The 12,731-nt window shown below is 38.2% G+C and overlaps 1 protein-coding gene across 3 annotated transcripts in view; it reads left to right on the forward strand.

Annotated features, from left to right (window-relative positions):
• Positions 1-12,731, forward strand: part of CSMD3 (CUB and Sushi multiple domains 3) — a 1,183,531-nt gene that overhangs the window by 736,153 nt on the left and 434,647 nt on the right. For all 3 annotated transcript variants that reach the window (XM_075920204.1, XM_075920205.1, XM_075920206.1), the window contains 2 exons: positions 1,937-2,152; positions 2,749-2,937. In XM_075920204.1, the coding sequence (XP_075776319.1) occupies positions 1,937-2,152; positions 2,749-2,937 (405 nt within the window). The remainder of the gene's footprint in view (positions 1-1,936; positions 2,153-2,748; positions 2,938-12,731) is intronic.

Consider the following 12,731-nt stretch of genomic DNA (forward strand, 5'->3'; position numbering starts at 1 on the left):
TTATTTATTTTAAAAGCTTTCCTCCACATTTCTGAAAACTAAACGAACCCCTGCCCAAAACATATCTTTTAAACTTTTTCTCATGAGACAGCATAATTTGTCACAGAGTGTTCATTAAAATGATTAGGACATTTTTTCTTCTAAGAACTGAGTTGTGCAACAAAAATTGGGATGTACACCAGTGCTTAGAGATGTCATCCCAAATTGGGAAAGCAATTCAAATATACCCTTTAGTTAGACTTTGAGTTCTGCTTTTGAACAAACGTCAAAGTGAAACGTAGCTGAAACTGCTGAGTATTGCATGGTTTTGAGAGACTGCCATAAATTTCTCCCTGGAATCTGTGGTAAAGTAGGGACAAGATTTGTGCACAAAAAGGCCACGGTTCTTTCAAGTTTCACTCAATTGACAAACTTGGGCTATATTTCACCTTCATTCTGAAAGATTCACCTTGCTGATTTCAACAGACATTCTTCTTTGTGTCAGGCCACAAAACCATATTTATTTCCATTTGGTTGTGGCTGCTACATGCACTAGTCTTGCAAAATTTGTCATGGAAATTTGCTGACCCTATGGAGAAAATCAGCTATATGTTTGGAACCTACATCTGCAAAGTCCATAATTCAGTGACTTGCCTTCACCTTTTTTCAGCCACAGAAACTGCAGGGACTTGTATCCTGGTCTAAGCTAAGAAGAGAGAGAATAAGTAGTGTATGCAGAATCAAATTGTGGTTTTTCATAGACTCATTGATTTTACAACCAGAAAATTCCATTCAGCTCATTTAGTTTGATCTCATGGATAACACAGTCAGGAAACCCCACCAGTATTTTCTACATCAAGTACAACACTTCTGTTTAAAAAAAAATCCAGTCTTGAGTTAAAAACTATACATAACTGAGAATTCACCACATCTTTAGATTAGTTTTTCCAATAATTAATTACCCTCACTGCTTGAAATTTTGCATTTCATTTCTAGTCTGAATTTGTCCAACTTCAGCTTTCAGCCATCAGATCTATTTACTACCACTGCATTCCATGATACAGTCCCTCATCCTCAATGTTTGATGTTGCACTAGGCTGTATTATTCAAATATGCCTACTTTATCAGTTGATACAGATTGTTCTGTATACTGACCTGTCCCTGCTTACCATCCAACCTGTTGAGAAAGGAGTAATAAAAGGTAGTTTATTTTTAAACAGAAAGAGGGAAATCCTGCCATGTGATCCTGCAAGTTGTTATCACCATGCTGCTTTCAGCAAGGCTAAAGCAGCTCCAACTCCACATCATGTGGCACCAGATTCATAAACATTAAACATCACATTATCCTTGTCCAGGCAGTCATGATATAAAGTGCCCCCTGCAGCAACCAGTCTAGCAGTATTAAATTTAGGGCAGCACAGGAAGAGATGTAGACAGAACAGCCATATCTTAATAAGATGCTACTGAGAACTCCATCTGTAAAGACATTTTTATAATAAAATTATCTTAATATATATGCCTAGGAGTAGGAGACAGAGCAAGTACTGGAGGGCTTTTGTAATGTTGCCTAGGAAAGTAGATGGAATATTGCCTGTGGCTCTTTGACGTTAGAAAAGGAGATGTTAGCATCTTCCCTTGCCACTAGCTATATGTCATTATTTGCTTTTGTCTCTGTTTTCATTATTTCTGTGATGCTTTCTGCATCTTCCTTTTATCCAAAACTTTACCTATTAAACCTTATTTCCTTGATTTTGGTGTGTCTCTTTCAAACTTAAATGTAACCATTTGGATGCCTACCTATTTGGTCCTTGTGTTTTCTCATAGTGTTTGTGTTTTCTTTCGTTCTTTCTTTTTAATTGTCTGAACCAGCATCCATAATGAAATGCACAGATTTAAGCAGAGATATATTCACATTCATATTAATGCTTTGATATGTAACTCTATTTCTTTCTAACAGGCGTGCAGTTCACTTTTCACACCTTTCATTTGGAAGACCATCATGACTATTTACTAATTACAGAGAATGGCAGTTTCACTCAGCCACTAGCACGCCTGACTGGATCAGAACTTCCTACAGCAATCAATGCCGGCCTCTATGGAAATTTCAGGGCTCAGTTGCGCTTTATTTCAGATTTTTCAATATCATATGAAGGATTTAACATTACTTTCTCTGGTAAGGGCATGAAATGAGCTATTTGTGCAAACTGTAGAAAATTAAAATTTTTGTGAAAAAGAGAGGTCCAAAACTATTTGAAATAACGTGTTTTGTAAAATAACACAATTGATTCTATTGTACCTTAAAAAACAAACATCTTATATCTCTGTTGAGACATTTATAGTAAACATTTTAAGAAAACAAAAAAGACAGTAAATTATAAAGTAGGTTATAGAGGTTGAAAGAAAAATGGAACAATTCCAATTTCAAGTAGTAATATTCCCAATGGGTTCATTAGGAAATTGGTCATGTTGTACAGTTTGTTTTATGTGTCTGAGTCATTTATGGCTCTTATAAGAATGGTAATGTGTGTTGTTTTAGACATCTCTCAGATTTTGTGAACATTTATTGGTTTAATTTTCAGACTATAGCTAAATCACCTATTTATTATATGTGAATACATTTTGTGTTTGCTTCCTAAGACTAAATTGTTGGTCTGGTGGAAATGTGTGCAAAATAATGGTGTGTACAGCAAAAAATAAGGTGGGTAAAGAGAAAACAATTACAGTTATTGTCACATAGAAAATAGTTTTTGTTTGCTTGTTTATTTCTAGAATATAATCTTGAACCTTGTGAGGATCCTGGGATTCCACAATTTGGGAATAGAATAGGATTTAATTTTGGAGTCGGTGATACTCTGACATTCTCTTGTTCATCTGGATACCGTCTAGAAGGAGCTTTGGAGATTATCTGTCTTGGTGGTGGCCGACGTGTATGGAGTGCACCTCTGCCAAGGTGTGTGGGTACGTGGTCAGCTGCTTTCATTTGCTTGTACGTGTAGTCATTGTCCATGGAGTTGCAGATCTATAGCAAAGATAAGCATGGTAACATACTTCTTAATTTTCAGAGTACTTTTTATTTTTTCCTTTTATCTTCTTTTTATTGCTTTTTTAAAATTTAAATTCTATATTTTTACTGGCATATCAACTTCACAGACAATTCTTAGAGATGATAGGTATTTTAATGGTTAGAAGATGATGATTCTTTGTTCCATACTGGTGACTAGGAATAGAAATAAAAATGTAGGCCAACATTTTTCAACTTGGATGCCAAATAAGTGCTTAAGCTAATATTTCTTCTTCACACAGCATGTAGTCAACCTGTGGAACTCCTTGCCAGAGGAGGCTGTGAAGACTAGGACTATAACAGAGTTTAAAGAGAAGCTAGATAATTTCATGGAGGTTAGGTCCATAAAAGGCTATTAGCCAGGGAATAGAATTGGTGTCCCTGGCCTCTGTTTGTCAGAGGCTGGAGAGCGATGACAGGAGACAAATTGCTTGATCATTGTCTTCGGTCCACCCTCTCTGGGGCACCTGGTGCTGGCCACTGTTGGCAGACAGGATACTGGGCTAGATGGACCTTTGGTCTGACCCAGTATGGCCTTTCTTATGTTCTTATGTTATGTTCTTATTTAAGCTCCTACGTGGCATCCATATGGAGGTTGTAAAGTTGTTTGTTGTTAGGGTACCTAGAACTCATGTCAACTTTTTTTACGTTTATATCAATATAAATAAAAAGAATGAATATCCCGATTTTTAGATTTAAAGAGGCCTCTCAATCCCAGTGAATTTGTCTTCATATTATTTCAAACAATATTAACACTTTTTTAAGTGTCTAATTTTAAGCATTCAGATTGGAAGATATTGGCCTCAACAATAAAGGAAAAACTTTCACTCCCCAGAAATCAATGAAAAACTCACATTGATTTATGGGTCCAGGTTAATTTATGGGTCCAGGATTTCATACCTATATTTTTTTAATCTTGTAGGAAATGAAGGAGTAACTTTATTGTTTAAAGAGAGTAATGTGCAAATAACGTCTTTGATGAAGGATTATTTTTTTTATAATATCATTGGTATGATAGTTTAAAGTAGATTTTTATGTAGGTTTGTGGTTGCTATAAAGAATATTAATTGAATACAGTTTTGAATTATTCCAGAATTAACATTTGGTGAATCAAGGCCCTGATTCTGCTGAGCAGATATATATGTAGAGTCCCAGACTACTCCTATGCATAAAGTTAAGCATACATAAACTTTTTTTAGCATAGGCAATTAGAAAAATCAATGAGTAATTGATGTAATGCACCCACAGGCACCTTACATTTCATTTTCCCTTTAGCATATTTCTTCCTGTGGGATGGATAGCATTGAGTATGTGTATGGGGGCATGAGGAGCAAAGATTTTTCTCATATGACAGGTGGTATTTAAGCCAAATTCCGGTCCCAAAGTATTAGAGAGAAAAGGTAGGTGAGGTAATATCTTTTATTGGACCAACTTCTGTTTCAGAGAGACACAAGGTTTTCAGCGTACAGATGAGCTCTCTGTAAGGTCTCAAGCTTTTCTCTCACCAACAGAAGTTTGTTAAATCAAAGACATTAGCTGATCTACTTTTTCTCTCAGATGGAATTTAAGATAACCCAATCATTCCTTCGCAGACCTCTAAAGACAGAATAAATTAGCAGCTATTGCTTAAACACATCAGAAAAAATACCTACAGTCCTTCAACTTAATTTTCCTGAGAATTAAAGTGTGTCTGTGTCTGTCTGTGTGTGTGTGAAAGAGAGGAAGGAGGAAAGGATTAGAGAGGACAAAGCTGCAAATTAAGTGTGAATTATCTTATAATCAACCTTTGTGTTTTGTGTTTCTGAAGGAATAGTCTTCCCACACAGTGTGGGTTGATTTTAATGACTATTTCCTCCCACAGATGGCTCCTCCCATAGATGGCTTTTGTTTCCCTTCATTATGTTGAAAAAAACCCAACATTTTTTTAAAAGTAAACCTTCTGGTTTCTCCCATTGTTTACTAAATTCATCAGCATTAGAAACTGAGATTATGGTTACTGCTATTGAGATGTTTCACAGCTTTGACAGAATTAATCTCATCTTCTTTCGTGAATTAAGCACTCTGAGATAGTACCAATTACAAAAAAGGAATAGAAAATAGGAATTTTCTCTCATTTCATGGAGATTCTCCAAGCAGAAAGACATGAAATGTATCAAATTGATTATTACTTGTAGGTGATTCAGTCAGTTGTAATAATTAATGACATAAATTGCATTTTTTAAATATGTCAATTAATTTTTTTATGATGATGTATTTCTGGGCTTCCCTGTCTACCCACCTTTCTGGCACATTGGTGTCTTTTGCATTCTGATGTGATACATTTTATCCATATTACGTCCCTGATTCAATAAGAAATGAACAGCCATTTTGTCCATGAGCTTCATTCTTCTTTTCGTTGCCAGATATTTAGGTTTTTAATTTGCTCCTGATCTGTAAATTCTAGTTGCTCAAATCTGAGCTCTTGGAAATAAATTTATTATTTTTTGGTAGAAATAGAAATTAATATCAGAGCTTGAATAATGGAGTAAAGTGTGAGGCTACGTCTACACTGGCATTATTTTCCGGAAATGCTTTTAATGGAAAAGTATTCCGTTAAAAGCATTTTCGGAAAAGCACATCTAGATTGGCAGGACGCTTTTCCACAAAAGCACTTTTTGTGGAAAAGCATCCATGGCCAATCTAGATGAGTTTTTCCGCAAAAAAAGCCCTGATCGCCATTTTCGCAATCGGGGCTTTTTTGCGGAAAACAAATCTCTGCTGTCTACACTGGCCCTTTTGCGCCAAAGTTTTTCGGAAAAAGACTTTTGCCCAAATGGGAGCAGCATAGTATTTCTGCAAAAGCACTGACAATCTTACATGAGATGGTCAGTGCTTTTCCGGAAATTCAAGAGGCCAGTGTAGACAGCTGGCAAGTTTTTACGGAAAAGCAATTGCTTTTCCGGAAAAAATGGCCAGTCTAGACACAGCCTGAGTGTATGAGAGAGAGAGTGAGCACCACTGATCTTCTGCTATACTGTAAAATATAAGTTATCCAGCAAATAGGGTAGGGGGAAGATTAAAAATTACATGTGTGAAGCAAGCATGGGAATATTTACCATAGTACCATTCATGATATTATCTGTATAATTGTTTCTAATGTGGAAAAACTATTCAAGTCTCCCAAGCTGTTGACAGAAATATTTGCAAAAATTTGTCATTTTTCCTATCCTGACTCCAGAGAGTAGCAATACACATGAGATTTATGTCTACATGTGAGGTGTTTGTGGGGAGGAGGGGTTGTGGATCTGAAGATTTTATATGCAAAAATTCTAATTTTAGCCATGTGATTGTCAAAGTGCAAACTCAGACTTTTATATTTGAAGCAATTCAAATGAAAATCAGTGTGATTTCAGCATATAATTTAAGACCTTTAGAAACTGCATCAAAATAAATAAGTAAGCTTTGTGTCATGGGGTGACCTTGCCTGCCCCCTCTGGAGGATGGGGCTAGGATCCCATGTCTCAATGTACAGTCATGGGTCGGCCCTTTAAAACAGGGCTCACTGGCCCACTGGCTGGAGTCCCAAAGGTAAAACCGGTGACTGTTGCTTTAACCCAGGGCCTTCTGACCTGAGTCTCTATATCTGGTCAGTGGCTGTCCCTCTAACACAGGGCCCACGGATCCGGGTTTCTATACAAAGCTGACAACTGTTCCTTTAACACAGGGCCCACTGGCCTGAGTCTCTATGCACAGCTGGTGACTGTCCCTTTAACACAGGGCCCACTGACCCGAGTCGCTGTACCCAGTCGGTGACTATTTCTTTAACACAGGGCCTACTGGCCTGAGTCTCTATACACAGGTGGTGACTGTCTCTTTAATGCAGGGCTCACCAGCCTGACTCTCTATTCCCAGATGCTGGTTGGCCTTTTAAGGCAAGGCTGGAGGGTGTGTGACAGCAAGTTGCTGGGAGAGGAAGGAGTGGCACCCCTGGCAGGGGGACCTGGGCCCACCCTACTCCACCGAGTCCCAGCCCAGGGCCCAGTGAGTGGCAGGATGGCCCACCACTCCCTCGGCAGGGAATCCATCCGAAATGCACGGAGGTTCCCGGGGTGGAAGAGGCTGCTCTTGTACCCTCCCTGGGCCACTTCCTATCTGGTCTGACAGGGTCTCTTCCCACGTGTTCACAGGGCCCTCTTATTCCCCGGGAGCTGTTTCTCCCATGTAGGCAGCAGTGGAGATGTCCCAGCTCACTCTGCTGTCTCCTCTCCAGACAGCTGGCTGGTGCTAGTCAGGAGCTCTCCTCTGAGGTCCTTCTCCTACTGCATTCAGCCCAGACTGAGCTTCTCCACAGGATTTTATAGGTGGGCTACAAATTGGGCATAGCCAACAGAGTTGTGGGGGCAGGGCTCCTTTAGAGGTAGGGTAACCCAGCTAAACCCTGTGAGTTCAGTGTGGGGCTGATTTGCCCCATCACACCTTGTCTAATCTGTTTCATTTGCATTCTTTTACATATTCTCTGACTTCATCCTTTGAACAATGATTGCGTAGGCCATTCATATCTGAAACAACCCTTACTCCTTAAAAAATGAGGTTTAATGGTTATTTTAAAAGAAGGGGTTTCTTTCAAAATAACCGCATCTACATGACATTTTTTATCTCAGAATAGGGTATTTCAAAGTAGTGGCCGAATGCGATTATGCAAATGAAGCATAGGAAATTCAAATCCGTGCTTCATTTGCAATTTCACTCAGTTGCATTTGCATTCCTCTCTTGAAAAAGGAATGCAATGTAGACATACCCATAGAGAAGTGGGAAGGTGAATAGGAGGGAACATGATAAAAGTATATACGATTATTGGGTCTATAGTTTTGTCATGGAATTTTTTTTAACAAAAGTCAGAGTCATGGTAAATTTAGTAAAAGTCATGGCTCTTCAGGGAAACTATGTGTATACTCAAGAAAGAACCATTTAAAGTGAAGGGAGTAACCTGGTTGGGGTTATGGGCTGAGTCCGGTCCTGCCCTGGGATAAGAAGCAAGGCTGGGTATGCAGTTAGGTTCCATCTGAGGATCATCGGAGGCCCTGGATAGGACTCTGGGGAGCAAACCTGAGCTATTCTTAGCCCACAGTTACGACTGCTGTGATTTATAATAGAATAATAAAGGACATTAACTTTTTCACACAGTGCCTATTTAAACTGTAGAATTCATTGTCAAATACATTTTTAAGGCAAATCATTTATAACTCAACACTTATGATTGGACATTGATATGGATACTAAGAATATCCAATGTTGTCTTAATTCATGAGAAAAGATGCAGAATGGATTTGAAGCCTGCTTCTGGGCTTAAACCTATCTTTAACAAAATGGGGTCAATGTTAGGCCTAATGTCAGGGGCAGAAATATATTATTTTAGTTTTTATTTAAACTTTTTTCTTTAAAAAAACTATTAAAATTAAATACTAATTTTGTGATCTTTCTAAGACTTACATTGACTATAAAATATCATTTGTGTATGTGTGTATGTATGTATGTATTTATTTACTTATTTATTTATCTGAATGTTTAATGGCAGTGTTTTAAAGAAAATTAAATCACTGAATATAAAGTCACTGGGTAAACACCTGGGACCAGACCTTATTAAAGTGCTAAACCAGTTTTGGCAATAGTAACCTCCTCTGAAGATGCAGGGAGTGCATTTTCTTTATTCCAGTCTATTCAATTAGTGGACTTCAATGGCTAGTTCATTCAAAGTGAAAAAGATCGTTAGTGTTGAATAAGCAAATAAGTCTGTTTTCCTTTTCCGATCTATGAAGAAAAGTAAGGTTTAAAAGGATGATGTTTACTAGTCCTAAAGTCCTGAAAAATACAGTGATGGAAACCATCAGTTCAATTGACTAAGTACATAAAATAACTGTTTTGTTAAAAAATTGGATAATTTTAAATGCAGAACATATTTTGATTCACTTTTTTTTCCTCATATATCCAATGCATTTTTATTTAACTAATAACATTATTTTAAAATGCTGATTTTATCATTTGACTTGAATTCCAATTTCTGTCCATATGCAGCTTGATAATATTCACGAGGTTAAAAAAAAATCTGGTTAATAAGAAATGTATCCTAGTGTATTCTCATTAGTAAAAAGAGGTATCAAATTGTATGAGTAAGTGAGAATCAGCCTTTCTTTAGGAGGATAACTAAAAAATACAAACACAAAGAAAAATTAAAATTGATAATTCAAATAAAGTATTCCTGCTTTCTAATGTAATCATGATTAAAATTGGTTATTTAAATCAGTTTTAAATTAAAGCAACTGACATACTGTGGGGTTCTCACACCATCCTCTGAAATACCTGGTTCTGTCCACTGCTGAATACAGAATACTGAACCAATTGTACCTCAACTTTGATCTTATCTGACAATTTCTGTTATTTTGTTATTTTATGTCACCAGAGTGGCCATCTTCATTATTAGCTATAAGAAGTATCAGTCCTGAGCAAAAGCTCATCAAGATTTATAGTATGGTTTCAGGAAGACTACACTCAGATATTTAAAGCTCATAAGAAAAGCCTTCTTGGGTCAGATCCAGCAATCCATCTAGCTCAGTACTCTGTCTTCAGACAGTGGACAATGCCAGGTTCTTCAAAGGGAATGAACAGAATGAGTATTTATCAAGTGATCCATTCCCAGCCTCTTGCAGTCAGAAGCTAGGGATTTCCAAAGCATGGGGTTTCATTCCTGACTGCTTTTGGGCTTTATTCAACCTAAGATATTAAGGCTACGTCTAGACTGGCCACATAAGACGGAATAGGCATGCAAAGCAGACAAGTCAGAATAGGGAAATCCACGGGGGATTTAAATATCCCCCGCGGGATTTAAATAAACATGGCCGCCACTTTTTTCCGGCTTGAGGAAAAGCCAGAAAAGAGCGTCTAGACTGGTGCGATCCTCCGGAATAAAGCCCTTTTCCGGAGGATCTCTTATTCCTACTTGCATGCCTATTCCGTCTTATGTGGCCAGTCTAGACGTAGCCTAGCTGTTTACTGCACTACCAAGGCAATTTCCCTTGCCTTTGATACTCACATTTCCACATAAAATACTACGTATGGGACACATCCAGCCTGACTTAATGATCTTCATTAACATTGATCCTAAAATTGACTGGTAACAGCTTTTGCTGTTATATATATTGTGGAAGAAAACATTGTCCTCACTCTGAGTTTGTAAGCAACAAGTAGCGAGAGGCAGTTTTATTACGAGCTGCAGCAAGGGAAAAACTGGTTCGGACGGGGGGAAGCCCCCCCCCCCTCCGAGGCAGATCTTCGAATACAAGCAATTATGAAGCAGTTTATATACTGTCTATTAGATATAATAACAATAACAATTAGTCTCCTTCCCATTACAAACACCAATGGCTAACAGTTATTTAGTTCCACCCAGATGCTCCTTATCTCAAGGTCCCTGCCAGAGTCAACATTCTATCCTTATCTCCGTATGGAGGCGAGAGGCAAAGGCAGCGTCTAATTACAGATCTCGCGTTGTCAGGCCACATACTTAGCCTGACTCTTGCTCTCTTGTTAACAAGACCAAGATGGCTGCACACAAATTCCCTTATTCCCTTTTCCTGCCTCCACAATATCCTAGATTCTGTAATTTCCACTCCAACTCATCTGATGACATGCATTTTACCCACAAAAGCTTATGATCTAATATATTTGTTAGTTTCTAAGGTGTCACATGACTGCTCATTGTTTTTAAAGTTATAGACTCACATCCCTACCCCTCTGAAACTGTTTACACTGAAGTTAAGTAACTACAGGTTGAACCTCTGTGGTATGGCATGCTTGGGACCTGACCAGTTCCGAACGAGATAATTTTCCAGACCACGGGAGATCAATATTATCTAGCAGCACTACCAATACTTCCACTGCTTATGAGCTCTTAGAAGACATTTAGGGGTAAATTAGAGCTAAATAGCAGCACAGAACACTGAGAGCCAGGATTGGTAGCTGTAAACAAACTTTCTGGGACCACAGAAAACTTGGTCACATCCATGAAAAGTGGCCATCCAGCTAACTAAAATCATTCTGGACCATGGATATTTCCAGACCACAGAGTTCTGGACTAGAGAGGTTCAACCTATACAATGTATGGGAGCTTTAGTAACAGCAGGTCTATATATCTGCTGTGTCCTTGGAGACCCACTAGGTATTCATGTACCTCTGTAAATGAAATATCACAGCTTGTCCTGTGACCTGTCCATCCTACTTTGTATTTGCAAGACTCAGAATGTGGAGGAAATAGTGGCTGAATGTGTGTCATGTCTGAATATGGATGCTTTGGGTAGTTTTAAATTAGATTTAAATTAATTAATATCTTCTTGTTCTTTTATTATGAGGTTGGTAAATAGGAATGATCAATTAACGTCTCTTTACTAATCATTTGTGCATGCCTCTGTTATTCGTCTTTGAACTAAATATTCCTGATACTAAACTCAGTACTAGCAGTAATATTCAGTTACTGATGGAAGTTGTTCTATATCTCTGAATATTTTTGTCCATCTGGGAACACCCTCTTTGTCCACTAATTCTGTTATGAGCTAGGGTGACCAGAACTTGAATACACTATTGCAAAGTGAGGGCATCGCATCAGCTTACATAGTGGTGTTAAACCATTATCAGCATTATCGTCTATCCAGTTTCTTATGCATCTTAACATTTTGTGCACTTTTTAGAGTACTGTTGTGCACTGAGCATAGATAGCTCCCCAAATTGGTACCTAGGTCCTTTCCCTGGGTGAGTACTGTTGATGTGAAACCAATTATTTGTATTGTGATTTGTTTATATTATTCCTTCCAATGCATATTACCTTGCATTTCCCAACACTGCATTTTATTTTTAATCATTCTTCACTCTAACTGAGACTGTATCTACATGGCATACCTCTTGCAGCTGCATGCAGGGTATGCATAGCTATGGGACACAATGAGCAGCAGACTGGTCTATTCTGCAACATATGTCAGTGAAAGGCTCTGCTAAGTGGGAGGCAGCACAGAAAAGATCAGCATCTCACAGCTGGAGCTTTCCCTGCCTCAGGGAGTGAGGAGAGCCTTTTCTTGCTGCACAGAAAGACTCTTACAGTAGGGAGATGCTGGTGCTTTTCAATGATTTCTGTACTGCCTAAGCAGCTCCTTATCATATACACTGGAATTTAAATTCATGAAAGGGTGTGTGCAGTGTATGTATTCTAGATGCTACCAAAAGGACTGGGCAATATAGATGCATTTTCAGCTTTGGTATGAGTGTCTACACGTTAGTATTTTGTTTGTGCTTGCATTGGGCCCTAGCCTTTTTGTGCTAGGTAGGGACTATTAGTTCTTAAGTACAATAATACTTTAAATGAATATTGCTAACTGTTGCCTACTTGATCATTTTAGCAGAAACATCTGATTGTTGTGGGATCATTCACTGTTTTTGAGCACAATATCACCCCCCCATCTGTTTCTGATGTCTTTCATCCCAGGGCACTTGCCAGATTGTATGAACAGTAATATACACTGCCCTGCCTTGAAAGGTACGGAACAGCAAACAACTTTTGTTCAAAACTTATATGAAAAGAAATGTAGTACAATTATGCCAGTGCAAATCTTATCAAATGATCTGATGTTCTCACACACAGAACAGTTGAGCTTTTCGAGAAATGATGGTG

The sequence above is a fragment of the Pelodiscus sinensis genome, chromosome 2, assembly GCF_049634645.1.
Source record: "Pelodiscus sinensis isolate JC-2024 chromosome 2, ASM4963464v1, whole genome shotgun sequence".
In the NCBI taxonomy this organism is placed as follows: Eukaryota; Metazoa; Chordata; order Testudines; family Trionychidae; genus Pelodiscus; species Pelodiscus sinensis.